The sequence below is a fragment of the Lichenostomus cassidix genome, chromosome 9, assembly GCF_008360975.1.
Source record: "Lichenostomus cassidix isolate B80296 chromosome 9, HeHo_3.0, whole genome shotgun sequence".
Classification (NCBI taxonomy): domain Eukaryota; kingdom Metazoa; phylum Chordata; class Aves; order Passeriformes; family Meliphagidae; genus Lichenostomus; species Lichenostomus cassidix.
This window is the reverse complement of record NC_139490.1, coordinates 21775472-21802892: the sequence shown is the minus strand read 5'-3', so window position 1 is coordinate 21802892 and position 27421 is coordinate 21775472. Positions and strand designations below refer to the sequence as shown.

The 27421-nt window shown below is 39.5% G+C and overlaps 1 protein-coding gene across 4 annotated transcripts in view; it reads left to right on the top strand.

Moving 5' to 3' along the window:
• UGGT1 (UDP-glucose glycoprotein glucosyltransferase 1) overlaps positions 1-27009 on the top strand; it is a 37944-nt gene extending 10935 nt beyond the window's left edge. For 2 of the 4 annotated variants that reach the window (XM_085069785.1, XM_085069786.1), the window contains exons 11-41: positions 692-752; positions 1228-1319; positions 1994-2144; positions 2417-2536; positions 3642-3727; positions 4136-4271; positions 5193-5324; positions 5561-5725; positions 5895-6015; positions 6773-6871; positions 8218-8241; positions 8779-8873; positions 9100-9306; positions 9896-10027; positions 10950-11080; positions 12420-12515; positions 12844-12946; positions 13417-13496; positions 13925-14114; positions 15793-15951; positions 17133-17218; positions 17559-17643; positions 17967-18055; positions 18512-18616; positions 19185-19269; positions 19851-20033; positions 21221-21381; positions 21852-21966; positions 22616-22732; positions 23038-23197; positions 23604-27009. In XM_085069785.1, coding sequence (XP_084925911.1) covers positions 692-752; positions 1228-1319; positions 1994-2144; positions 2417-2536; positions 3642-3727; positions 4136-4271; positions 5193-5324; positions 5561-5725; positions 5895-6015; positions 6773-6871; positions 8218-8241; positions 8779-8873; positions 9100-9306; positions 9896-10027; positions 10950-11080; positions 12420-12515; positions 12844-12946; positions 13417-13496; positions 13925-14114; positions 15793-15951; positions 17133-17218; positions 17559-17643; positions 17967-18055; positions 18512-18616; positions 19185-19269; positions 19851-20033; positions 21221-21381; positions 21852-21966; positions 22616-22732; positions 23038-23197; positions 23604-23629 — 3592 coding nt within the window. In that variant the 3' untranslated portion in view covers positions 23630-27009. Of the gene's footprint in view, positions 1-691; positions 753-1227; positions 1320-1993; positions 2145-2416; positions 2537-3641; positions 3728-4135; positions 4272-5192; positions 5325-5560; positions 5726-5894; positions 6016-6772; positions 6872-8217; positions 8242-8778; positions 8874-9099; positions 9307-9895; positions 10028-10949; positions 11081-12419; positions 12516-12843; positions 12947-13416; positions 13497-13924; positions 14115-15792; positions 15952-17132; positions 17219-17558; positions 17644-17966; positions 18056-18511; positions 18617-19184; positions 19270-19803; positions 20034-21220; positions 21382-21851; positions 21967-22615; positions 22733-23037; positions 23198-23603 lie in introns of those variants that run through there. The other 2 variants (XM_085069784.1, XM_085069787.1) reach the window with 2 other exon arrangements.
• The last annotated feature ends 412 nt before the right edge of the window (positions 27010-27421 follow it).

Genomic DNA, 27421 nt, shown 5'->3' with positions numbered 1-27421 from the left:
CTTTTAGTGACTGTCTTGAACATATTCAAATCAGTTTCAAAAAATTCAGTAATAATCTGGCATGGCCAGCCAGGCTAGAGATACACTTCTCTTGATGAATTGTCTTGCCTGGATTGCAAAGATGATATTATAGAAACTCCTCCTTTTTGGGCAGGTGGAGATAGAGCTGAGATGAGAATAAAAAGAAAGTGAATTCTGGTCTTATTTCCTATTACCTCATATTAAGGTACTGTTTAGAGCTTCTTAAGGCAGGTATTGCATTTTACTGTGTTTTTTACTGTTTCTGCTCTATGGGCTGTAGTTGCCCATTCTGTGATGATGCAATCACTAGATGCAAAGTAAGGAAAGGAATGGGAATCCACCATGAGGAGAAAAATCCCCTATTTTCTGTTGCCAGCCTCCAGCTTTACATTTCTGGCAGCTGCACACTTTTTTTATGGTTAATGTGAAATAAGACACTGAGAGCTGGCATATGGTTAACATTTTTATGCTGCTGGTTCATACAATGTAAGAAAAATGCTGCATCCTATTATTTAATGGTATCACCAAGTGCAACTGCTTCTTGCTGCATCTTTTTGTACTAGAAGGTTAATTATCTTAACATGTGAGGTACAAAAAGTAGGATAACTAGATACCTTTCCACTAGACAAACAGAAAGATGATTCATAGCATGATGTTTTTATTTTTGTAGGGCCATAACAAAAACGGTTGTTTCTTCGGAACTCAGAGCAGAAATTGAAGAGAACCAAAAGGTAATGCTTCTAGCAAGTAACATAGTGCCTTTGCACTTGCATTTACATGTTGCTCAAGATAATAACCCAGTATTTTCACACACAACTCTGTAGTATGCATCTGGCAAGTGAAGATGTGGTGGATTTTCAAACATGGATGAGGAACATAATTAGGATTCTTTTCTTAAATATGAAAATACTGCTCTTGTTAGAAATTTATTGCTTGAAAAGCAGCTGTATTAAGCATCTTTGTAATCAGTTTGAAGGATGCAGAAGAAAATCACTTCTCCTTATCCAATTTGAGATGATACATAGATGTCTGTACACATCAGTGTTCTCTAAGAAGTCACAGAATATATTCAAAAGCTGCCATGGCTTTAGAATGATTCATACTGTGTGGAGGAAACAGTTCCAGTGTTGGTGCTTTGACAGTGAAACTCTTTAATAATATTTTCTGTGCACAGCAGTCTTCTAATGGCTTCCTACTTCTTTTCAGTATTTCAAAGGAACATTAGGATTGCAGCCGGGAGATTCTGCCCTGTTCATCAATGGACTACTTATTGATTTAGACACTCAGGACATATTTAGGTAGGAATATTTTATTTTCCCCATAATTGTGTCCTGTTTAGAAACTTGTATCCTGCTTGTGCATGAAGTTATTTAGACAGTTTTGAACCTTGTTCATAATCTAGATTAGGTTTAATTGGTAAGTACTATAAAAAGCAAATCATGGTTCCTTGTCTTACTCAAGTGCATTTCCTACAAAAAATCTCAGGTGAAAAGTGGAATACCTTTGAAGATTGGAATGGGAAGTCACCTTTGTACTGTTCTTTTGACCTGTGCTGTAACTAGCAAAATTCTGGGGTTTCAGGCTGTCAGCATTTAGGTTTATTCTGACCTACAGACAGCAGACTGATTCTCAAAGGATAAACCACTGTATATTTTTCATCTGAAAACCACCCTATATATTTGTCAAGATGTGTTTAAATAACATGGAATTGAAATTACATATATATTTATATATATATATAAAGTATGGATTAGTTATCCTGATTTAACGTAGCTTTTCCTAGAAATACAATATTAATTGAATAGGTTTAAGTTATTTCAAGTTTCTTAGGACAGTAAGAAATAGGTGATAAATAAGAACTAGTGCCCAGGCATGGCAGACTTGTTCATACCTTTTATCTGTTAACCCTTGGGGTAAGAGCAAGTTATTTGCTGTGGGGTTGAAATTCAACCCATTTTCCTTTTCCTTGCAGTTTGATCGATGTGCTCCGCAATGAAGCCCGCGTTATGGAAGGTCTGCACAGCCTAGGCATTGAGGGGCTTTCCTTGCACAATGTGCTGAAGTTGAACATCCAGCCATCAGATTCTGACTATGCCGTGGACATCAGGAGCCCTGCCATTTCAGTGAGTGTGGTTTGAGATAGAAGTACTTGAGCTGCTGTTGGGCAATGTGTTCTGAAGTGGTCCTGGGCAACTTCTGTCCTTACCTCACAATCAGCTCTGAAACTGCAGCGAAGTATGAAGGATAATATGGTTATGAATGTAACCAGTGCTTTTTAAAAAGCTTTGTTTCTTATTTATGCAGTTCTCAACATAGTGTTTGATTTGAAAATATTTTAATCTCAGAGCAGAGCCAGAGGATTGTCAATCATTTCAATGCCTTTACTTTTTCTTAGTGGATCAACAACCTTGAAGTTGATAGTCGGTACAATTCCTGGCCTTCCAGTGTGCAAGAACTGCTACGTCCCACATTTCCAGGAGTGATCAGACAAATTAGAAAAAACTTCCATAATTTTGTAAGTAATAATCTGACTAGATGAAATGTGCATTTTGTTTTGTGAAGAGCACGGACATCAGCTTTTGCAGTGTACCTCACACATGCACTGTCACTTAAATAGCTTGAGAGAAAGGATGCTTTTCTAAAAGGTTTCATTCTCCTTGTATTAGTAAGTTATGGGTGAGATTCAGAGATTACTGAGCATGATTCTCTGGCATCTAATAGATGCCAGGAGTTGTTTTGTCAATGGATGAAATTATCATCTGATAAATAACAATTTGGTGTGTTTTAACTTTGTGATTGTACCTGAAGTTGGTTAATGAAATCTCTCAAATTTGTTAACTGTTGTCTTAGCAGAGTTAAGACTCACTTCAGTTGTTTGAGTTAGAAAGCATTCATGCACCAAGACTTGAACAAATAATCAACAGCCCTCAGCTTAGTCCTGGGTGTCCTTTTAGTCTGTAGGTAAATTACTTAAACTTAGATCTGATGAAGAGTTTGCAAATAGTGCCCTCTAACTCTTGCCATGTGGCAAAGTGGTCCTGTGGAAAAAAACCTTTGATTAGGGAAAAATAGGGACTTGACCATCTGAAGTGGTGGGCACGTTGTGACCTTTTTTTCTGGAGTTCAATACTTTTAACATAGAAATTTTTAAATTATAAGACAGCAGTTGCATGAATGAAGGGCTCTACATGCAGCCTGAATGGCCCAGCTCTGTCTGGGTTGGGACAGTAGAGAATGTCTTGGCAGCATTGGCTCTCCAGGGCACTAAGTGTTGCTCACTTGTGACAAATGCCTGTCTCAGGCACATGGGAATGGGTGGATGTGTGTGCAAGCAGAGGCAGGAGACAGGAGCTGGTGCCAGGGCATACTGAGGTGAAGGTATCAAGGATGTAAGGAGTCCTGTTTCTTCTGGTTAAAGGAGCTGGGTAGACTGGGTACTGTTGATAATGGACCTGGAGACTTTGGAAGAAACTTCCATTTAATGAGTGCTGTCTCCCTGGCAGTGTATGAAGCAGGCCTGATGGTAATTCTGTGCTGCGACATGAATAAAGTTATCTTTGATCAAAACCCCTTGAATTCTTAAGGGAATGGAAACTTTTTCACTTGCTATTTGTATACAGGTGCTGATAGTAGATCCTACTCATGAGACCACAGCAGAATTACTGAACGTGGCAGAAATGTTTTTCAGTAACCACATCCCACTGAGGTAATTGCTCTGTTTTAATGTTTGGGGGTTTTTTTACATGAGTTTTATGTGACTTTTGCAGCTGTAAAATTCTCATTGCTAGGTCGCTGCAGAAATGTTACATACCTTGTATTCGAGGTATGTGTATATTTTTTGTATGTAACTTTCTCTACAAGCAAAACAGAGTTCAGTTTCTCTAACAGTCCAAAAGAAATTCCAAGTTTTGAATGAGAGGTGAAAAGCAAGATTCTGATGGACTGGTTACAGATTATATGTCCTAAACTTGATTCCTGGCCTCTCTGCTCAACATTTTACCAGGCTATTCTAGAAAAAGCCTGTGTCTAAGATGATGGTAGCCAGCAGCTGTGTGAAGAGTTGATTCTTTATTAGTGCAGTAGATTGATGACCTGGGGGTTTGTGTTATTGCAGGATAGGACTAGTCTTTGTGGTTAATGATGCAGAGGATGTGGATGGACTTCAGGATGCTGGTGTTGCCCTCCTGAGGACATACAATTATGTGGCACAAGAAATGGACAATAATTATGCTTTTCAGACTGTCATGTCTGTAAGTATTAATTTAAAAGGGAAATTAATGTTTTGACATTTTCCATGTACGTAAGATTATGTTAATCGTCTAATATGTTGATAATGGAAGGAATTGTTCTTTGGCTTGGTTAATATGCAGAGTATCTTCAAATACTAGGACCACATGTGTCCTTGTAATGTGCTTCTGACATAATTTTAACACGTGAGCCTGGGTTTCCTTGTGACACTTAACACTTTTGCATGTTTTTCTGATGCTGTCCCTTTGCCCATTCTGTCTGTGAGTTCGGAATTGCTACATCCCTTCAATATTGTAATTTGGTTTGAACAGTTCCAGCTGCATACCTTTGCCACAGTAAAGGGCAATACAGGTGCTGATAAATGAATTTCACCTGTGGTTTGATACTTGTACAAATTGGCAAGCTGGGACACACTGTGACATTAAATTGCTGGTTACTTAAAGACAGTTACTTTTATTCTTTTTATTTTGGGTATGTATTTGTAGCTTAAAGTAAAATCTTGTGCCTTGAAGAGGGAAAGAATTACCTGCTTTACATGTGAAGTCTGTTGTATTGTTCATAAGTATATCCTAAGTTCTGAAGGGAAGGGTAGCTCCTTGGATATATTTTATTTGAAGCTTTTTTTCCCCAGAGCACTATTTTCCCACCTCAAATACCTTTTCTAGATAAAGATGCAAGTTATTTAAAGAAATACGTATTTACCTTTGTCCAATCTTACTGGAATGACTACAAGATATAGCAAGATCCTTACAATGGCTACAAGTGCTGAGGAGCTGTTGCAGCTGATAAGTATGAATATAAGTTTTGCAGTCTGGCTGTTAATGCCTTATTATAACTACTGCAATACAGGCGACAGGTCAGTTTACCTTTGATAAGGACAGAGGCTTTACAGTTGCAGCTGTAAACTTGTATTCCCCTTTCAGATATATAACAAAGTAAAAACAGGAGATCTGCTGAAAGTGGAACATGTTGTTAGTGTTCTTGAGAAACAGTATCCTTATGTGGAAGTCAACAGCGTTCTGGGAATGGATTCTGCCTATGATCAAAACAGAAAGGTAAGAATTCACGAAACAGCTTTTTTCCCCCACTTCTTTTGCTGCCCCAATTTTGAAAATATAATTACATACAATTTCTTGATCCAGTTCTCTATATCCAGCATTCTCTATATCTAACCAAAGCAGTAAGGATCTCTTGGTGTGTTCAGAATTGACTTGTGGATATTGCACAGCTTGTTAGGAGCCTTTGTGGCAAAGGGCTGACATGGTAAAGCTGTTTCTTTTCCTGTCTTTAGGCAGCAAGAGCCTACTATGAGCAAACGGGTGTAGGCCCTCTGCCTGTTGTGCTGTTCAATGGAATGCCTTTTCAAAAAGATCAGCTGGATCCTGATGACCTGGAAACTGTGACAATGCACAAAATCCTGGAAACCACAAGCATCTTCCAGCGAGCTGTGTACCTGGTGAGTGCTGAGGTCATCTGTGGCTTTAGAGAAAATAGATTTGGAAAAGCTGATTCACAAGTCCCTGGCTCCACATTATACAAGACAACTTCCATCTTTTTTTTTAAAGTTATGTAAGGCAATTATATATATGAAGTAACAAATAATGCTTCTTTCATCTTTCCTTCAGGGTGAACTATCTAATGACCAAGATGTGGTTGAGTATATCATGAACCAGCCTAATGTTGTTCCAAGAATTAACTCAAGAATCCTAAGGTCTGACAGAGAGTACCTAGATCTGACAGGAATGAGTAAGGGATTCTTTTAATTGTGTTAAACCTGAAGTATGAGTGAAAGACTTGCTGTTCCAGTGGAAAGCTCTAGTGGCAAAGCATTAACAGCACCCTCAGTGATGTCCCAGCCCTGGTGCAGGGCAGATGTTATGTACAACATTAAATGTCTACTGGTTTTCAAAATGGGAATTTGTTTTGATTTGATACAGACCTTAAGGGGAATATGACTCATGAAGCTGAGAAATTAGTAATGCTGCAAAAAGCCAAGAACAGTCATATAATGCCTAAAGCAGCAGATTGTTTCTTAGTTGACCTTCTTTTGAGCAGGGTTGACAGTCATCTCTGGAATTACTTCAGATTTAGAAAAATATTCCATTGCTAAATGTTTCAACACCCAAACCAGTGACTGCAGTACAATGACATTACACCTGCCTCTTTTGAGTTGCTTAAAAAATAGTGACACAGTGGATTTTTCAATGTATATTGTATACATATACCAGTGAGTATATGTAAATAATCTCTAAGTGAGACTCGGACAATTCTTTCAACAGATTTCTGTTGAAAGTCAAGTATGCAATGTAGTTAATAATGTAATTTGTGAGACAGCAAAATACATTTCGTAGCCTCTGTATTAACAGTGAAAATGAGACAGAAGAGGCAGTATCACAAGAAGCAAAATGGAATGTGTTCTCAATGTTCTGGTAATAGTAGTGATTTTATTTTCATTTTACATGGAATAGTTGCTTTGGCATCTAATACTTGTTCTCTTCCTCAGATAACCATTTTGTGGATGACTTTGCTCGATTTACTACGTTGGATTCAAAAGATAAGACAGCTGCTGTTGCAAACAGCATGACCTACTTAACAAAGAAAGGTAACATCTGCAGTGGATTCTGAATCCAAATCTGCTTTTATGTGTGTTTCCAAGCATATTTTGCAGTTCTTAAGACACTGACTGAGCCTTGTCAGGCCTGTGGGTAGCAGCATAGTCTGCTAAGGATTTCTTTTTTTGTAAGACATGACATCTGCATGGAACAAGAATGTTCCCCTCTTCAAACCCAGTCCAACCTTTTGCTGAGTAAAGAAGTCCTACCCAAACTGCTCTTGCTGTACTGCAAGTGACCCTCAGAAAGGCAGCAGTGTAAGCAAATGACTAGAAAAATATAAAGGGGTTTTAGCTCTCTGTCTCATAATTCAAAATTGCTAAAAGTTACATGGATTCAGAAGAAAATTCGAACTGCCTGTTATATAAGACACCACCTAACGTGGTGAGTGCTGTTTTTATTGCTCCACTGCATGCACTGCTTTTCCAATGGCAGTATTGTCACAGTTGCACATAAAAGTGTTGAAACTTGGCCATACCTCTCAAGTGCAGGAAGTGCAAGCACAGACAATACAGAACGTAATCAGGCCTAGCCAGACATCATCAGGTGTTTCCTTTATCCATTTTGGTTAGGTACCTGAAATAAGCTGCTGTCATTTGACCCAATTCCTCTTGTTCCTGTCTCTTGTCTTTACTAGACTGTCCCAAGTTGCCATGGTACTACCTGCAGCCATTGCCATGTGCACTACCTGAAATGTTCCCATTGCTCTGTCTGTCTCGTGTTTGCTCTTCATTCATGTTCACTCACTTGGATTTGAACAAGTTTCTTGTGTAGAGCATTAATTAAATCCACATCTTGGCATGCTTGTTGGAAAGTGCATTAATTCCATGGCTTGATGTTTTTTGGTCACTGCCTCTTCTGCCACTTAGGATATTTAATAACTGCTATCTCATTACAGTAATGCTGGAACATGTCTATTTTCTAAAGTAATAGAGAAGTTATACATGTTGCTGGCTCAGCACCAGCACTGATACAGCACTGCCATGCTGGTTTTTAAAGAGGGAAGACAACAGAAAGGGTCACAGCCAAGTCACAGTGGCATGGCAGTGTTTGTAAACAGTCTTCAGAATGATGCCCTCACCCTATGGTGTGACAGCAGTACTGTGTAGTATAACTAATGCTGTGGCATGAAAATCAAGCATCCATCTGTTTAAGGGGAAGAAAAAGTCAAAGCGTATTCCAGTAAAATTAGCACAAACTTGTTGCTGTTGGATCTGAACTGTAGTGATTCAGTTATGCCCAGTACAGTGCTGCAGCTTCTTGATACACATTGGGATTACCATCAGATTATTAATGTGTCTCTCCTTTTCCCCTTTCCTTTCTGCTTTTTGACCAGGAATGTCTTCCAAGGAGATCTATGGTAACTCATGCTTTGGCATTTCTTGTATTGTTTTGGGAATTTTCTGGTTCCTTTGTAACACTGGCTTTAGAAGCAGCAGGCAGTGAAGGAAGCTGTTGAAGTGCATGTTTGCTTCAGAATTTTTGTCTTTATACAAAACTGATTTTGTAAACTAACAGCTTCAAAACAAAGAAGTGGTATGTCTGTTGGATTCCACCCCCAGTTGGAATCTGCAAGTTATTTCTATATTTCTTTATAGTTTGCAATTGAAAAGGTAGCAAACAAACAAAAATGCTGAAAGAATCCAGCTTAGAAAGAGCAATGCATGCTGTCCCACATGGGTTTTTTGAATGACCTAATGAAGACTAATATACCAATGCTATTAATTTTGTCTTGCTGGGCTTCATAGCTTAGGTTCGTCCATAGCTTTCCTGTGGAATTTTACTTCTTTGGAAGTCTTTGTATGTGCATTGTAGTTTATCTCCAAATTAAGAAAACAATGAAGCTTTCCTTCCCTTCACCCTCCAATTTCTCCTATTTTTTTTCCAATAATTGCAGATGATTCCTTTGTTAGACCGGTTACTTTTTGGATTGTTGGTGACTTTGATAAACCTTCAGGGAGGCAATTGTTGTATGATGCCATTAAACATCAGGTAGGTAATATTTTCTAGAAGATTGCTGTCATGGTGGTGCCTTTATGTAAGCTAAATGCTTGATGTTAAATTAGTTCATTCCTCATTTTAACCTTGTGCTGTTACTTACCCAATTTGGAATCTGGTATTCTGGTTAAGAAATGCAAAGCTTTTGCTAGAATGTTTATTATATATTTATTACATCTGAAATTTTAAACTTTCCCATTACCTGTTTTGTTAAACACAGAAATCCAGCAATAATGTTCGAATTAGCATGATCAATAATCCTAGTGAAGACCCCAACAGCCAGAATACCATTGTGGCTAAAGCCATATGGGCAGCTTTGCAGACACAAACCTCAAATAATGCCAAGAACTTCATCACCAAGATGGCAAAAGAAGAAACTGTGAAGGCACTGGAGGGAGGAGCTGACATCTTGGAATTTGCTGTTGGGGTAGGCATGTCTGTTGGCATTTGCATGGGGAGGATGCTTTGCTTGTTCCTAAAATGAGCTTTATAGTGTAGTATATTCATATGTAGAAGGTGCAGTAACAGAGAAAAGTAGCACTGTTTGGTTTGCTAGTTTGGTTTTTTAAAATCTCTGAAGGGCTTATATAAATATAACAATCCATCTAAACAGAAAGTAAATCCTCATACACATCAAAGCTATGTTACTTTGAAAAGTCAAAAGGAACATGGGTGCAGGGATCTATTTAAGTGAGTCCATTGTTTCTTGGGTGGTTAAGAGAATAATATGTTTTTAAAAAGCTGAGAAAAAATACATTTCTCAAAGCAGATTTTAAAAAGTTAGGCAGGAAAAATGGAGCTGGTCTAAGTAGTTGTGGTGCTTCACAGCAGAGGTTGGGATAGTGTTTGAAGGTGACAAGCAAGAACTAGGTGTAAGACCACAAGGAAAGGAGACCAGGGATCAGTTTTAGCAAGATATTAAGATGTTCTTGAATGGAAACAAAATGTGTATTTTAGAAAGTGTGCAGAGGTCTAGTTTTGTTTCTATTTCAATGTCAAATGTTCTTTTCTTTCAGGGTATGGATACCAATATTTTCAAAGAAGCCTTTGAATCTCCCAAGATGGATTTTGTTCTGTCCCATGCTGTATATTGCAGAGATGTTCTTAAGCTGAAGAAGGGACAGAGGGCTGTGATCAGCAATGGACGGGTGAGATGATCAGCAGACACAAAAAAAGAGCTATTCCATGTGTGAGAAAGATGCAGATCTTGAGCAGCAGAGTCTGGGCATCAGACAGAGGAATGTCAGCCTTTTTGAGGTCTCAGTAGTCCTTAGGACCACTTCCAGTTTGATTTATTCATGCCTGTGTGACTTTTTCTTCTTACTGTGTGCAGTTAGTTACTGGCATTTGGTACAAATTCAGGTCTCTCAATAACAAAGTTGCTTCAATGCTGGCAGTGAATTGACTCCAGGGGTAGAAGGGGATGATAAATTTGCAACATTATGCTGCTTGTATGTTGCCCTGACCAGGGTGCCTTGGTCTCTTCTACTAGCTGTTTTTATTATAGTTTATCTGAGATTAGGTAAATGAGGTATTTCACTGCAAATAATGAAACCCAGCTGTGTACAGCATTAGGTTTTCTTTTGTCATCTGCTTCTAGTTAGGAAAAAACCCATGCAGGTCTCAGTGATTGCTGTGTATTTCAATGGGTTAAAAATCTCAGCTGATGAGTTGAGGTATTCTATTCTTATTAGCAAAATAGCAAAGAGGTGTCTAGGTAACTTTTAGGCTTCTGAAGGCTAGAGGAGGGAGATTTGCTGGAGTCTTGCTGGACTACTAGAATTGGCCTGGTATTCTATTGCCCCTTCCAGATGTAGTACTTCATGTGTAATTTAATGTGCCTGATCCAGTGAAAATTGTAAGCATGTGTTTTATGCCTTAGTCTGGGACTCCTGGCTCTAAATAGCCAGATTTACCTGTTAAACTCTGCTGACATTGACATTTATACCAGCCTAAATGGTTGGCTCCCACTGAGACTGGTTTGCTGGAGTATTCATTTAATACATCTTTGAATTGTGTTTCAGTGGTGCCTTTACCTAATAATGCTGCTTCTGCTTTTTTTCTGGGTAGATTATTGGCCCATTAGAGGATGGAGAGATGTTCAATCAGGATGATTTTCATCTCCTTGAAAATATCATACTAAAGACATCGGGTCAGAAAATCAAATCTCAGATTCAGCAGCTGGGATTCGAAGAAGATCTGTAAGTAAACATAAGGAGGCTTACAAAGAAGTGCTGAGACTCTGATAACATGACTTTCTGAATCTGATTTGCAGTTCATTTAAGTGCTGCTTGGCCTATCTACATAAAAATTACTTTAGTAATACATTTCCTGCCAGCACTATGGGAATCCTGTAAACTGCTTTTAACTTCAAAGAGAAACACTAGGAAAAGAGATAGAGATCAGGATAGCGAAGTCATAGTTCTAGACAGTTCTTGCACAAAGCACAGAGGTGAGTTAATCAAAAGAAAGTCATGATGAAGTTCAGAGGAGCAGGAGTTCCCCGTGGGTGTGTTTGTGTGTTGAAGCACAAAGCTGTGGATAGTTTCTACCATACTTACCATCATGTTTTTCTGTGATGCTGCTTGGCTGTTAAGGGCTGCTCAAGTGAGTTAAACATGAGGTCTGTCCTGCAGAAATGTTGTGTGATTCTGAATCCCAGCAGAACAGGTTTTAATAGTATTCCAAGCATTTCTGCATCCATTGGGTGTTGGGGTGGAAGAAGAGGGCATAGTTTGAACATATGCTAGTTGTGGACAGAGCAGTGGGTTTGGGGTTTCTTTTTGTTTTTTTTGAATGCTGCTAAGGTTTTTCAGAAACCTCTGGAATTACCTGCTGCATTGGAAAACATGGTGGAACTTAGTGGAATTCACCAGGCTTGTGAGTTTGGTATGAGCAATTTGAACAGCTGTCACTGTAAATGTCTGAGTGAGTTATTTCAGGAAAAGCTGACAGACCTCTTGGTTACAGTTTTGCTTTTTGGCAAAGGTATGATGTACAAACCAATTTTCATTGAATTTCCAAGAGGTTTTACACCTTGAAGATTGAATATATTCTTAAAATACTAGACCGAACGTATATGGGAATACTAAAAAGGAAGAAGCTGTCAAAGGTAATTATCTTTTATGATAGGACCCCTCTCAGAAGTTTCCCCACTTACAGGATTGCTTCCTAGTGCACAGAGTTGCAGTGTAAAATGGGGAGAGCACTGAAACAAGGGTTTGATCTGAATGGCTTTCATGTCTGAGAGGTTGGTGAAGTTCAGGAATGCTGTGACATGGTTGACACCATTAAAATGCAGCTGTTCTGTATTTGTTAAATACTTTGGTACACTCAGTAACAAGGCTGCAACCTCTTTAAATTACTGGTGGATTAACCCTTAAATATGTTTAGTTCATCAGAGCCTGTGTAGAGAGGTACTAGAAGTGTTTGGGTATCTGGATTCTGTTTGCCTTCTCTTTTGCTGCTGCCTGGCAGAAATGTGATCAGTACAGGCATTTTTTGGATATCTGCAAGCCTTTTTCTTTTCCTTCTTTTCAGAGCAAGTGACTTGGTAATGAAAGTGGATGCTCTTCTGTCTGCTCAGCCAAAAGGAGAGGCAAGGATTGAGTATCATTTTTTTGAAGAGCGATACAGGTATAGAATTGCTGAACTGTATACTTTTCTGTGGCTTTTAACTTTCCCATTGTTTTATGTTGCATTTAATTAAAAAAAAGAAATCTAAGTAGCAATTGGAAAGTCCCCAACAGTTTTCAGGAAGATCCCAGAAATTAATTCTATCTCTTTACCTATCTCTATAAACATACATGTATATGCCTATTTTTTCTCTATTTAGTTTCAGAAGGTGCACAGGGTTTAGGAAGTAATTTGAGTTCAGAATGAGATGGATGGCAGTGGCTTGTAATGTATTTCAAGTGTTTATCCATATGTTTCGTACTTTAAAACTTTATTTTCTTTGGTTTAGTGCAGTTAAACTGAGACCAAAGCAGGGGGAGACATACTTTGATGTTGTGGCTATTGTTGATCCTGTGACCAGAGATGCTCAGAGACTTGCTCCATTACTTTTGGTACGTAGGCAGGGTTGTGAGCAACTCCAAAAGGTTGTCTCAATTGTCAGTTTGGAATGTTTGTCTTCCTCTTTGACTGTGTGGTGACCAGTGTCCTTCTAATACTGTGTCTGAGTTTCACAATACATTAATCAGTGGAAATACTAATCAGGCAGCACTGCACACTAACAAGAACATGCTAAGGTATTGTCCAGAGAGCTTTTAGTTTCGTTGTTTTAACAGCTTAGTTTGCAGTGACTCTGTTCTTGAGGAAGAAAGTCTCAGCATGCCAAAAAGAATGCCTGCAAAATGAGGAGCAGGTTAACTGCTCTTAAAACCACCAGTTAAAAAGGGGGTGTGATAAAGCAAATCACAAGGAGGGAGGATTGGGAATGAGCAGCTAACATGTCACCCTGAGGTCCTGTCTATAAAAGCAGTGCTCAGCTCTCCTTGTTAGCATTTTAAGGGATGTCTCCTTCTCATTACTTTAGGTTTTGAACCAATTGATAAATATGAACCTGAGAGTGTTTATGAACTGTCAGTCTAAACTTTCTGACATGCCACTGAAAAGGTAAGCAGTTCCATGATAGGAGTGTGGGGGGAGAGAGAGAAAGAAACCTGTTGGAATGTGCAAGCACAAAATCATGGTCAAATGTCCTATTGGAAGTCTCAATAACTGCTTTGAGCTCATTTATATCGTTTCCCACAGAGAATCTGGGAAATTGTGGACAGCATGAGGTAATTCTGCTGTTTTACAAGTTGGGTGCTTTTTTTTTTTTTGTATGTACATATTAAATAATTTACTAATCTTAATGGTTGAATCTTGGACAATCTTGTTTGGTCCTTCAAGACAGGAATTCTGGCCTATTCTAAGGTTAGCACAACCTGTGTTGCTTTGGACAAAGCCTTGGAGGTCAGGGAAAGCTGATGCCATCTGCAAATTCAATGAGAGTGAAATATTAGCAAGGTTTGACTGACATTTTCTTTCTGAAATTTCAGCTTTTATCGCTATGTTTTGGAGCCAGAGATTTCTTTCACAGCCGAGAATAACTTTGCTCCAGGACCAATTGCCAAGTTTGTTGATATGCCTCAGTCTCCACTGTTCACTCTGAACCTAAATACACCTGAGAGCTGGATGGTGGAATCTGTTAGAACCCCATATGACCTTGACAATATTTACTTAGAGGAGGTAAGAGAAATCATCATATTCCAACCACTGCATTTAAATGGTGGTGTTTTTCTAGGGCTTGGTTTTTTATGGAAAAGAAATGCAGACTTTTAAAACACCAATAAAGATAGAGCTGTGGATATTACTGCATTTGCAGACCTCTAAATATTTTCTAGGAGGAGAAGTGTAAGCTCCCTGACAGTGAGATTGCTCTTCTCAATTACTCCTGGATGCCTGAACCAGAGGTTCAGAAATACACTAGGCTTGAATCAGATCCTTTTCCTTGCTTCTAGAAGCCACCAAGCTGGTCTTAGCTACCTGTTTATTTTCACCTGTTTTTATTGTGGACCACTCCTGTGGTCCACAAAAGGACATGCAGTATCAATGCAGCAGTAAAGCCATGCAGCAGAAATTCACTCAGTTGCTGTTGGTTAAGGAGTTTACTGCTGCTGGAACAGACCTTGAGTCAGACTGTGGATCTGGGCAGTGCTGCCCCACATACAGAGGAATAAAGAAGGAAAAACCTGACTGCTGGATGTGTAACGAGACCATCAGAGCCTTTACAAACAGGTCTCTGCAAAACTGACAGGATTTACAGCCTTGTGGTCCCATTACAAATGTGGATTCCCTTCTCACTATATTATTAGCCTCCTCTTACTTCTGCATCTCTCTAATATTGTTTGGGATTATGATATGGTATTGTGGTATATCTGGCATTGCTAATCCTGCACTAGTTGTTCAGAAATCTAGGAATTTGGATGTATGTTTTATGGTTTGGGTTTTGGTTTAGGAGTTTTTTGCTTTTCATCTCTTAACCTAACTGTAAAGCCATAAATGAGCCACTGATACTACATTTCAAGCCTCTGATTCCCTGCCCATCCTGTAGATTAATTGAAAGCCTGAGAGAGAGGGGGATTAAATGCTTCAGTCATTCAAAGTGCATTCCTGAGCTTCCAAATAAACAGCAGCTTTACTTTTGCAGGTGCACCATTTCCAGTTCCCAATGTGCAGTCTCATGGTGCTGTAGCAATTAAACTGTCATTTTGGATGTGCAATGAGAGGAGATGCTTTGTGGGATTAGACTAACATTCTGCTTATGTACTGTCCTCAGGCTACATCTGATTTTGGCCTGGTAGGGACCCAAATCTTTTGGGGTTGTGGTTTCTTTTTTTTTTTTTTTGGTTGTTTATTTTTTCTCTTTTCTTGGCACTTTTGTTCAGTGTAGAAAAACAAAGGAATGGGTGTTTCTTGACAGTATTTTAGTGGACTTTAAGAGTAACACAGAGAAAAACAAAATGTTTATTTCAGATAGCTAATATTAGGTGAGACCAGCTTTAAACAGATTTACAGTCAAAATGCTGGATCCCATAATATAGTTTTTGTGAGATACCACACTACATTCTCCAGTAAATGATAAGAAAAAAAAAATTGGACTAGAGCAACAATACTTCCCTTTTCTTACCCTAGCATACATTGTGATTCAAATTCTTTTGGTCCAGGTCACTCTTAACAGTATTTGTGTGAAGTTTGCCACTTGAAGGAGCTGAGCTCTTTAGGCTTTCTATGTATTTGTCTAATAATAAAATTACTCTGGTAAAATTGTTTTTCAATTACTGTGGCTATTCTAGAGAGTAACTGAATGACTAAAAGTTGGCCCTTGAGAGCTAGAGCTGCAGTCAGCAGTGTGTGTTCCTTGCAGGTGGACAGTGTTGTAGCTGCAGAGTATGAGCTGGAGTACCTGCTGCTGGAGGGACACTGCTATGACATTACAACAGGACAGCCACCTCGGGGCCTCCAGTTCACCCTGGGGACTTCAGCCAGCCCTGTCATTGTTGATACCATTGTTATGGCCAACCTGGTAAGTGTTCTGCTGAAACTGCCAACAGCTAACTGGTGTTCCATCCAGTCAGCACAGCCACTCCATTAACCACTGACTATTTTCTAGCATATGGCTGTGGGGATGGGTTTTTTGTTATTTAATATTAAAATTCATTGGATATACTGCATTTATTTAAATGAATTAAAATAAAAGCAAGGAAAAAGTATTCGCTGGTGCTAAATATTTATTTTTAAATTCTTACTCATTTGCAATTTGTCTGTGCCTTTTTTTAGCCAGAGTATATCCTAGAATGATGTAGTATTTCTTACTGCAGAAAGAAAGATTTCCCTTATTTTACATGTGATCACATTGTGTATGTTGGGGAGCAAAGCTTCATGGCTCAGAGTTGTCTTTTTCCTAATTAGCTATACCAAAGTGTACCACAGGAAATGATGCTGTGGCTGGGAGTCCTCTTGCTCAGCTCAGAGTCTGTGCTCTGCATGGGCATGAGGAGACCAGAACCTGTGCTTTTTAAAAAATACTTTAAAATTTTCTTTTTAAAGCAGACTGGGTTACATAGCAACTGCAAGCATTGGGGGCCACAGTGCAAAACTGGCTGGGACACCAAAGCATTTCTACAGATGCATATATCTTCTATAGGTGTGATTATCTAAATCACAGAAGAAAATACTCTGATCTGGAATCTGAAGGTTCAACAAGACTTGAACACAACATTTGAATTTCACATTGTAATTTAAGTTCTGTAGAAGAGATATCTTGTACCATGTACATTATGTTACTGCTTCCTGCTGTAGATGAAATACCAGTCTGTAGAGCTTCAGATTCCTTTAGATTTGTTGTGAAGTTACAAATTAGTGTTTTGAAATTCCCTCACTCCTTCATGAAAGCAACCTTTTGCAGGAAAAGTCTTTGGGTTTGCAATGTTCCAATCAGGACAATGAAGACTTTCTCTCATCTAACAAATAATGCCAGACCTTTTCAAGCTTCTCTTTCTTAGGCAAAACCCAAGAGTTTTGAATGGAATAATTTCTGGGACTTTTCTCCTGTTCTCTTTTAACAAGCCTTAAGTTTATGTTAATCAACTGGCTCACAAATAACATTTTAGATATAAAAAAGTGAGTTTAAGCACATAACTTAAAAGCTTGTTTTTCTGCATTAGCATTTTCTGGAAACTGCCAAATATTCTTTTTACTTTACAGGGCTACTTCCAGTTAAAAGCCAATCCTGGTGCATGGACTCTAAGACTGAGAAAAGGCAGATCTGAAGATATTTACAGGATTTACAGGTAGGACAGGATAAGAAATACTTCAGTCCTTTTCTTATAAAACTTCTAAAGTAGGCAGGCACTGTAACATGTGAATCTAATGGTTCCCTTGCCAAAGTGTGGTGACCTGAACAGCAAATAAACAGCAAATTACATTTCATACTGAACCTAAGTTATGCAAGGGGAAATTAATTAATTTAAAGCCCCATTAAATGTTTTCAAATAGATGCATTTGTTACACTGTCACATCTCAAACCTGTTTTGCAGTGCTGAGGCTTAATATATGTATAAAAATGAGCAGAGCAAATAAAGAATGTATTTCTGCTTTGTAGTAAAAGTCAGTATCTTGCTCTATTTTCAGCCACGATGGCACAGACTCTCCGCCTGAAGCTGATGAAGTTATTGTTGTTCTCAATAACTTCAAGAGCAAAATTATTAAAGTGAAGGTGAGTTTAAGAACTAGAGGTGTTGGTTTCATTGAAGGTTTTTCTTTGCTAGTATCCATCATCAAGGTTGCTCACTAAACACATCCTAGAAAAGCATTTTAACCATCCAGACTAACATGCCTTTAGTGTCTAAAAGCTCCTTTGGAATCTGTTTGGAAAAAGTCAGTTCATTAATGAGCTGTTTTCCCAGACAGCTTAGATTACCTGTCAGCTCATGGGATGTAGTTCAAGTAGGCAAAAACAGAACCAGTGTCAGGATAACACTCCATAGCTATTTGCCCAATATGTGGTTCCACTCACTAAAGCTGTGTTATGTTTTACAGGTTCAGAAAAAATTTGATATGATGAATGAAGATCTACTAAGTGATGGCACCAGTGAGAATGAATCTGGATTTTGGGAATCACTCAAATGGTAAAACTAATTCAATGATAACCTGCAAGTCTCTTGAAACTATTTGGTGATACTGTTATGTCTGTGAAATTCCATAGCTGTCTAGTAAGACTGCTTGAATTTAGGGTTGTCATTCATTGGACTCCTCTCTTTCCAGAAATCTGGGCTCCTTCTTTGCACTTCTCTTACCTTCCCGTACCCTCCCTTCTGCTTGGGGGACTGGAAACACTGTTCCTTCCCAGGAGCTGCACCTCAGCCAGTGCTCCCTCAGTCAAAAGGTGTTCATGTGTGAGCTCTTGGATCTTCCCTGTCTGTGTGCACAGCACTCTGCCCTGGTCAGGGTGCCCTGGTCAGCAGGGAATGGCACCAAAAGCCCAGAGCCCAACTGTATTAAACCAAAGCTGTAGCCATCATCTATATTTGCAGCCTTTCCCGTAGAGCTGGCCTTCCCTATCTTGTCCTTTTTTTTCCTTTTAGGGGATTCACAGGAGGACAAAAGAATGAAGATGTAAAACAGGATAAAGATGATGTACTGAATATATTCTCTGTGGCTTCAGGACACCTATATGAGAGATTCCTACGGTTAGTTGAGAGTTTATAATCCCAGTGTGCCACATGTCAGTGTCCTGCTTTGCACAAGGAAAAAGGTTACAACTTGCAAGAATATAAAAGCCCCCACTTTTTCAATGCTTCTGAAGTCCACTGGAATCTGCATCTGCTGTGTCATAGGAACTTTTGTCTGCATAGCATTCATGAGTTAAAAACAGACTTAGTTTAATAGATGGTATGTTGCTGTCCTGAATTTTCTCACTATGATATAAGCAATGTATTTTTAAGAAGTTCTCAAATAAGTCATATTGCTTTGGAAAAGAATCAGAACTTCTGTTCTCAAAGGACTGTGAAAGCCAACAGGCTGTATATTCTCTGACTATTTAAAATATATAGATGTTGGGGCTTTAGTAAATTTGTAGATAAAATTAAGCAATTTACAATAGGCTGAAGCTACCAACTTTTTCCTTATGTGTGAAGTGCAGTTACCTGACACATAACTGCAAATAGTTTAACTCAGCAGTTTGTAATCTATTACACAGCACATCTTTAGTGGGTGGCACTTGATCCTGTAACTGCTTTATTTTTTCTCTTTTGATAGCATAATGATGTTGTCTGTGCTGAAACATACCAAGACTCCTTTAAAGTTTTGGTTTCTGAAGAACTACTTATCACCTACATTCAAGGTTTGTTACTAATTAGAAATTTTTTGGTGGTAGGGGCAAGATGCCACAAGCTGCTTCCCTGTCCCATCCCAATGCTGTATCAGCATCACTTGGCTAAACCTGTGCTTGCCCAGTGTTAGAGAAATTCTCATCTATGAGGCTGTCAGCTGATGTGACAGTGGTACAACTTGTTCTAGTAAAATTCTCCAAATGCTCTTCTCTCATTCTAAATACTCCCACTTACACTGCTTTGTACAGCCCTTAATAAGTCTCCCATCTGTGAATTTTTATGATTTGAATATTGCATCCTTTTAAACTGATCTGTGGATCACTATAAAGTGGCTCATAAGGAACTGTGTGGACAAAAAAGCTGAAATATTTAGTTGTCTCAGGATAGTTGGGTTTACAATTTGTATTGATTGTTCAGCTTAGGGCTCAATCTTTTGTGTGAGTTAACAATGAAACTGATTTTCTTTGTGGTATTTCATTTTCTGATGTGTTCTGTGCCTTAGACTGAAATCTGTCTCTTGTAATGTGCTTTTCTTTTTCCTGCAGAGGAACAAAGAACTGAGATAAGCTGCTTTTTTCCCCTCCCTCTGCAGGAGTTCATCCCATACATGGCCAAGAAGTATAATTTCCAGTATGAGCTTGTCCAGTATAAGTGGCCACGCTGGCTGCACCAGCAAACAGAGAAACAGCGCATCATCTGGGGTTACAAGATCCTCTTTCTAGATGTGCTCTTCCCATTAGCTGTTGATAAAATCCTGTTTGTGGATGCTGATCAGGTAACACAGAGGCTGGAGTTACTTGATCTTTTCTTTTATTCTTTCTTTTTTTTTTATGATAAGTTCTTGAATACAATTTCCATGTTGTTGGAAGGGTTGCAAGTTTGAGCCCTTCACAGGCATGACTGGAGGTTGATTCTGTAATTATTGCATGCTGCAGTGAGGGCTGGATTTTGTGCCTGTTTCCACAAGATTGGTTTTGTTGGCCTGTCTTCTGCTGTTACCTGGTTTCTCATTCGCTCACTGTGATTCCAGCTAGTTTGCCAAATAGATTCTCATTTCACCCTCCCATTTTTCCAGTTCAGTCTGTTCTCCCAGCCTGCAGATCACTTTCCACAGGCAGTATTTTCCTAAGTCACCAACCACCCTGCCCTTCCAGGCCCCTGCTTTTAACCTGGCCACATCTGAGTGGCTTTCAGAGGGGGAGAGGACAAATCCCTTGTGCATGAAGCCATGTCCTGCTGCAAGGCAAACAGGACTGGAAAGCTTTGTGTTCCACTTCTGAATGGGTGGAAAGTGCAGGAAACTTGCACAGTGAGAACTGCCAAAAGTACTCTCTCAAAAATACATGTGAAACTGAGAAGTACAGGTTATCAACAAGTGAGTGTAAACTGGCTTGGAGGTTTTGGCATCTGGACAGGGTGATCCCATGCCAGGTAAAACTTGAGCTGAAGTATCAGTCAGGATAGATTTCCAGCTATGCTGTTATTTTAGACAGTTTGTTTCTCTGTTTGTGAGAGATATTAAGGCATCTTTTGTCCATCAGATTGGTATTTTTAAAGTAGTGCTACTGCCACATCTGTGCCAAAAAGACATTAAAAAGCTTTCATCCCTGAAGGGTCTGCAAGCTCTGAAGAGGAAGGAATACCAGGAATACTAAGAGTCCCAGTAGAGTTCACGTATAGTGAGATTTCTTGCTGCTTATTAAACTGTTCTGCGCTTCAGCTGTCAAACCAGCCCCTATCAGCTTATTTCAAGCTGTGTTTTATTTGCTCCAGCTCTAAGGGCAGGGGAGACAACACCTTTTGTGTTTTTGTATAAAATACACATAATACAAAAGACTGCCATGTATATCAAGCAATTCTTCCTTTAGCTGTTTGCTCAGTTTGAATTAAATCCTGTACAGCATTTCCAAGTAGCCCATGGCAGGCTCCTAGAAATCAAAATAAAATGTGCTTTCCCTTCAGATTGTCCGCACAGACCTAAAAGAATTGAGAGATTTCAATCTCGATGGTGCTCCTTATGGATATACTCCATTCTGTGACAGCCGAAGAGAGATGGATGGCTACAGGTTCTGGAAATCAGGATACTGGGCAAGTCATTTAGCTGGAAGAAAATACCACATCAGGTACTGAAGAATTCTATTTTCTTTTTTTCAAAATAAAGGGATAAAGTTTTTGCTGCTACTTAGACTTAGCAAAAGACTAGCTGAGGTATACAGCTCTGCATGAACCACTTTTTGCTCACTGTTGCCTCTTTAAGGTCCCATGGCCTACGGTCCCTTGGAAGCACTAGGGACACTGAGGTTATTTTCAGTGTGCTACAGGTGAAGAACTGAAGTGTTAACTAACAGACATCTTCCTTTGTTAATAACAAATGCTGGAACAAGGGAGTGCATGACAGCAAAGCTAAGATAGATTTGTTGAAAATTCCTTTTTAGAATTCCTTGTTAGAACTGCTTTCCTGTCTTGTAATACATTATCTGATGTGCTGCCACTGTGAGATTGTTTTAGTGTATTGTGTCTCAGGGATCTGCTGGGGCTGCAGTGAATTATCCACCAGTGAAATGTCATTACTAATTGCATCATCTCTATGTAGTGCTCTGTATGTTGTGGACCTGAAGAAATTCAGAAAGATAGCAGCTGGAGATCGACTCAGAGGACAATATCAGGGCCTTAGTCAGGATCCAAACAGTCTGTCCAACCTTGATCAGGTGTGTTTTATTGTGTTTGTTTTGTTTTACTGGGCTATGGTGACAGCTTGGGACCTGTCCTTCCTTGTCCAGACTTCCCTCACAGGCAGATACTAGTGGCAGTCCTGTTACACCCAGACAGATATTGATAGCATCAAATATAACTGGGGAGTGGAAACAGCATCTTCTCCTTCTAAGGCTGCCAGATTTTCCAGTATACCCCAAGTCAAATACCTAACACAGCTGGGCACTTATTTCTCAAGCTGCCCAGCTCTGAGTGTTTTACTGTGCATTAACTAATAACCTGGAAATGAGCCTTTTACTGTAGTAGATGGAAAAAAATAACACTGTGGCTTCATCAGCTAAGACTAGTCTTCCAAACTGGTCCAGTACAGGTTTGATACTGGACTCATATTACTGCTTTAATAATGTTTGCTAAATAAAAAAAATCCAACAAAGTAAGATTAACAGTTACAGTATGCAGGATTTTTCCAAAGGACTTTGTTTGGAATGGGATGAAATGTTGATTCATCACTTTATATTTGCATTGGGAAAAAAGAAAACTCTCCAAAAAAGTTGACCTTTGCAATGCTGTTGGTTTGGGAGAGGGGTTGCTCCTCCCATCCTGCACCCTGTGGGAACAGCTAGTAACTCTTATTCTGCACAACAGGATTTGCCAAACAACATGATCCACCAGGTACCAATCAAGTCCCTGCCCCAGGAGTGGCTGTGGTGTGAAACATGGTGTGACGATTCCTCGAAGAAGAGAGCAAAAACCATTGATCTGGTGAGTGCAGGATGACTCCCTCCCTCTTACATCACACTAAAATACAGTGACCAGCCAGTTTAGAGGCACTTCCCTACCTCAGCCTGTATTTGCATGTTTTCAGCACTCAAGTTTTTTCCATTAGCTTCTGTATTTCTCTTACCTGGAGCAGTGGCATTGTTATGAATTTGGAAAGAGACTTTGCACTGTTCTCTAGCTAAAGTACAGGCATTTGTTGTTCCCCAGCAGCAGATGAACCCCTGCAGAGGGAAGCACAGCTCTGCTGAGTGCAGAAACCTCTTGTAGCCTGTCTGTTCTGTTTGCAGTGTAACAACCCAATGACCAAAGAGCCCAAGCTGCAGGCAGCCATGCGGATAGTTCCAGAATGGCAGGACTATGATCAAGAAATCAAACTGCTGCAGAGTCAGTTCCAGAAGGAAAAAGAAATGGGAACACCAGCTGAGATGCCAGGACAACACACACACGGTAATTGTTTCTGTACTCCTGTGACTTTCTCAGTGCCTGTTGGTCTGGTGCTGTGTCCTCCCTCACTGTGAGCTTGTGCCATGCACAGGGCTGAATGAGGGCCAGTTAAATAATCAGGGAGTGTAATGGGATGGAAGGACCTTGCTGAGCGAGGCTGGTGTAACTTCACCTAATTCTGACAGCCACAGAACAGACTTATTCCAGTTCTGTAAAAGCCCCTCACTGTTCCTGCCATTTTATGAGCTTGGCCTTATCTTAACCCTTAAAGAAGTGCTGCTCCATGCTGTGGCTGAGAATTGTTTTTCAGTCTCTGGTACCTTGCAAAGAGGGCTGTACTGATTTTCAAATCAATCTACCAATTGAGGCAGCTGAAACTGAGTGCTCATTTTTCTCTCCTCTTCTACAGATCCAGCAGCACATGTGGAGTTATGATCCATGGAGACAAAGTCAAGTTAGACTCTTTCATAGACAATTTTTATATTGAAAGCTAGGTTTTTTCCGGTATGTCTGCAAAACTGCTGAATAATTGAATGGGATGATGTATGCATTTCTGTTACTTGCCTTTGGGTTAATTTCTGCATATGAATTAGAATCTGGATTGCTGGAACTAGCATTGCTGGTTTTTTGCACCTGTGGTGGAGATGAAAGACCCCATGATGGAATTTAGTGTTTCAGAAGCAAAACTTCAAAATCCACTGGAAAAGCCCCCAGCCTGTTCCTTCAGCTGTTGCTGCCTCCACCACTGATGAAGCTCCTGTTGACCTCAGATCTACCTTGAGAGTCTGGGAATGGCAGACATACATCGTGACCTCGTCTGATGGAGATACTTTTTCCAGGTAACATTATAAGGCTCTAAATTATGCCTTGGATTTGGGACACTGCTTCATCTGCAGGTTTTCGAATGATTGAAAATACTTCTTGGATTTCTTCTGCCCTTGATTTTGTAACAAAACCAGCATTATTTTGATTTTGTATTTCCTGTCTTCATTTATTGCCCAACTTTTGATGGTTTGGCTTAATGTAAAGCTACCACAATCTATTTGAATGCCCATCCAAATGCAAATGCCTAAGCTTACAGAGTGAGCAGAAGATGAAATTTGGCAGCTGAGTTCGTCCTAGCCTATCTGACTTGAATCAAAGTGCCCTCCCTTCCTCCTGCTCCAAGTGTAAATCAATCTGCAAAAGTGGTAGGGCCTTACTCTTGCTGTGGTTCACTGATTCATGAATGTTTTTTTGTTTATGAAAAATCTGTGGAAGCTTGGAAGTTTATCATCATGTAAATTTCATTAACTTTATTTTTCTTCAAACAGAGATATTGTCACATCAATAAAAACTTTGGAGTTCTTAGGTCTTAAGCTTTAGTTCCCACTCAGTCCTTTGATCATCCTTTTGCCTTGCACACATTACAGGCCTATTTTGGTTTTGAGGTTTCTGGATATTTCACTTGCATGTGCTTTCATTCTGTGCACAGACAAGAAAATACCTTCTTGCAAGGATTAATTACCCTGGGCTAGTTTTATCATTCATATTCATGCCTTCATTTTTAAAGATGATGCTGCCATAGTTCTGTGCCATGAACATACCAATTCAAGAAAACCCTCAAACCCCATTTCCCTCATTCTGTAGGATTAATAGTCTGCTCCCTGTAACACTGAGGAGTTGAAGAGTTAAAATGTAAGAACTAAAAGGAGATATCTAGTATGAAATATAGTTACTTATCCATCTTCAGAAATCCAAGCTTTTTTTGGTTTTGTGCCTCCCCTGTTTTTATACAGGTAAAGGTTTTGTGCTGTTTAACCTAATGATTATCCTGACTTAAGATATTCTTCTGGAATTATCAACCCAATGATAATCCTGACTTAAGATACTCTTCTGGAATTATTGTTATAAATCCTATCATGTTTTGGAGGAATCTGAAAGAAGACACCAGTTGTAGTGTTTAACTGTTCAATATTGTGACTTAGAGAAAAGCAGCTCTTCTCCAGGCAGCTCAAGGAAAGGCCCAAACCACCACTCCAGACTCTTTAAAAAGCCATTCCTGGGGTCCCTCAGCTCACCTTGCTGGCCTGTGGTGCTGCCCAGGCACTTGTGGGTATCAGTGGGCAGTTCTGGCAAGGTTTGGGAGAGGATGGTTTATAACCCCTCTCTCCTGAGGGAAAGCTATGCAAACATGGGGGGCTGGAGAGCAGCCTTACAGAGTTTATCAGCTTAGGTATTCCCCACTTGGTGGGGTTTTAAATTCAAATAGTGTGTCTGGTGGCTCTGGAAATTACAGGTGAGGTGCCTTATGCTTCCCTTCAGAAGTGATCCACTTAAGGAAAAGCAGACTTACAGTAGGAGGACTTTAGTGTAGAAAACAATGGGCCTCCCAACAAATTAATTACATACTATGTCAATTAACCTTTTTTGAACAGCTTAGACAACACAGGGTAGACTGTCCTTTCTGTGCTCAGCTGCAAACCACTTCAGCCTTGCTGGAGCATGTGAAGGTGAAGTGGGCAGCAGCTCAACACCACCATTCCCTCCAGGGATGGATGGGGAAGGAATGTGCCCAAGCCCTCAGAACAAGAGCAGCTTCCTGCAAAACAAGGCTCTTTCCTATCTAGAACCATATTTGGCTTCATTTTTCTACCCAAATTATATTAGGAGCCACAAGACTGAGAATAAAGCAACCTCTTAAATTTAGCACATTTACAATGCCTTGTTTAGAGCCCAGTAAGAAAATACTTAAAAAAAAAATTTTTAACTGGCATTTAATTTAAAATTATGCTCCTTCATTCTGATAGTTAATGTATGTACTTGAACACCCACCACACTGTATCTTTATAAAATTATAAGATCTAGCTAGCTATGGAGGATATTTTTGTTGCCTCTAGTTAACAGAGGCCATGCTCTTCTCTTCAGTTCCTATAAAGAAATAAAACTCATCTAACTCAAAACTGATACAGAAAGAAGCCAGAAACATCCTGTGAGATTCTGTACCTTTGCAGTACTCATAAGAGTCCTGTAGTTGTTCTCAAGTGCAATACAAAATGCACATGGTCCTGATCATTCTGAATGTGAACTACTCCCATTGTTCCTGAGAAGCCACTATTTACTGCCACCCAAGAATAACAATCAAAAAGAATAATCACTAATTTTGCATTTGTGCATATGTTTGCTCTTAGATGCTCAGTGGGGCCTTGAAAGACAAAGAGTTTGACACTCCCATCTAGAAAGCATCTTAGAGTGAGCTGCTTAATGAGATGGAGCTGCTGCTGATCATATCACTGATGGCCTGGGCCTGTAACCAGTGAGACTGATGATCATTAGAAAATGGGGATTGCAGAGGTCACAATGTAGTTTTGGATCCCTCAGACTAGGAAAACCACTTCTGTGGCAAAGTGATGACATTTATTTCCATCTCTGGCAACAAGCAGCTTGACCTCTTGGTGAGGAATTCACACTTGGGAAATGCCCTGTACTTTATCTCAAAAGGAAGCTTTCACTGCCTTGCTAAAAAGCAAATAGCAAAGAAATAAGACTCTAAGATTTCATTTAGCTCTGTAGGGTTATAAGGAAAATGACAGGGACATGTACAAAGCAGTAAATACCCAGTCACAGTCTTAGAAACCAAAACATTTTTTAAATTATGAACTGGTTTTACCTGAATCTTCTGTAATCTGTTCAAGAATATTCCAAACTCTGTGTGGCATCAAAGTGACCCAAGGTATTGGGAGTTCTCTTTACTGAATGTTACTGAGATTACAGTGAATTTCCCAGTACAGTGGCAACAAGAAGATCCAATGTAATAAAACCCCTGCTGTCCTTTACCCATGTCTCTCCTGTTGATTGCTTTGGGGCAGATAACTGAGGTTTTAATGCTCTTCTTGGAGTGCATTTTTCACTTCTTGTATGCAGGTGTTGGGATCCTGTTGAAAAGCTAGAAGGGAAAAGGAGGAGTTCCCATTCCTGGTCAGTCTTGTTAATCATGGTACTGGAGTAACCCCTAAACTGAGGCACTTCTGGTAAACAATATGAATATTTTATATAAATCTACCTTTTTTTTTTTTAACTCTACCTCCTACTACTACTACTTAAAAAAGATGTTTCTATGTCAGCTTTGCTTCATTTCTTCATTTGATTTGGTTTTACACTGATACTTCATAGTAAGCACTCAGAAAAGTGATCCTCCAGTAATACCTTCAAGTACAGAGCTCTGTCTGAAGTTCTTTCAGAGTTGGG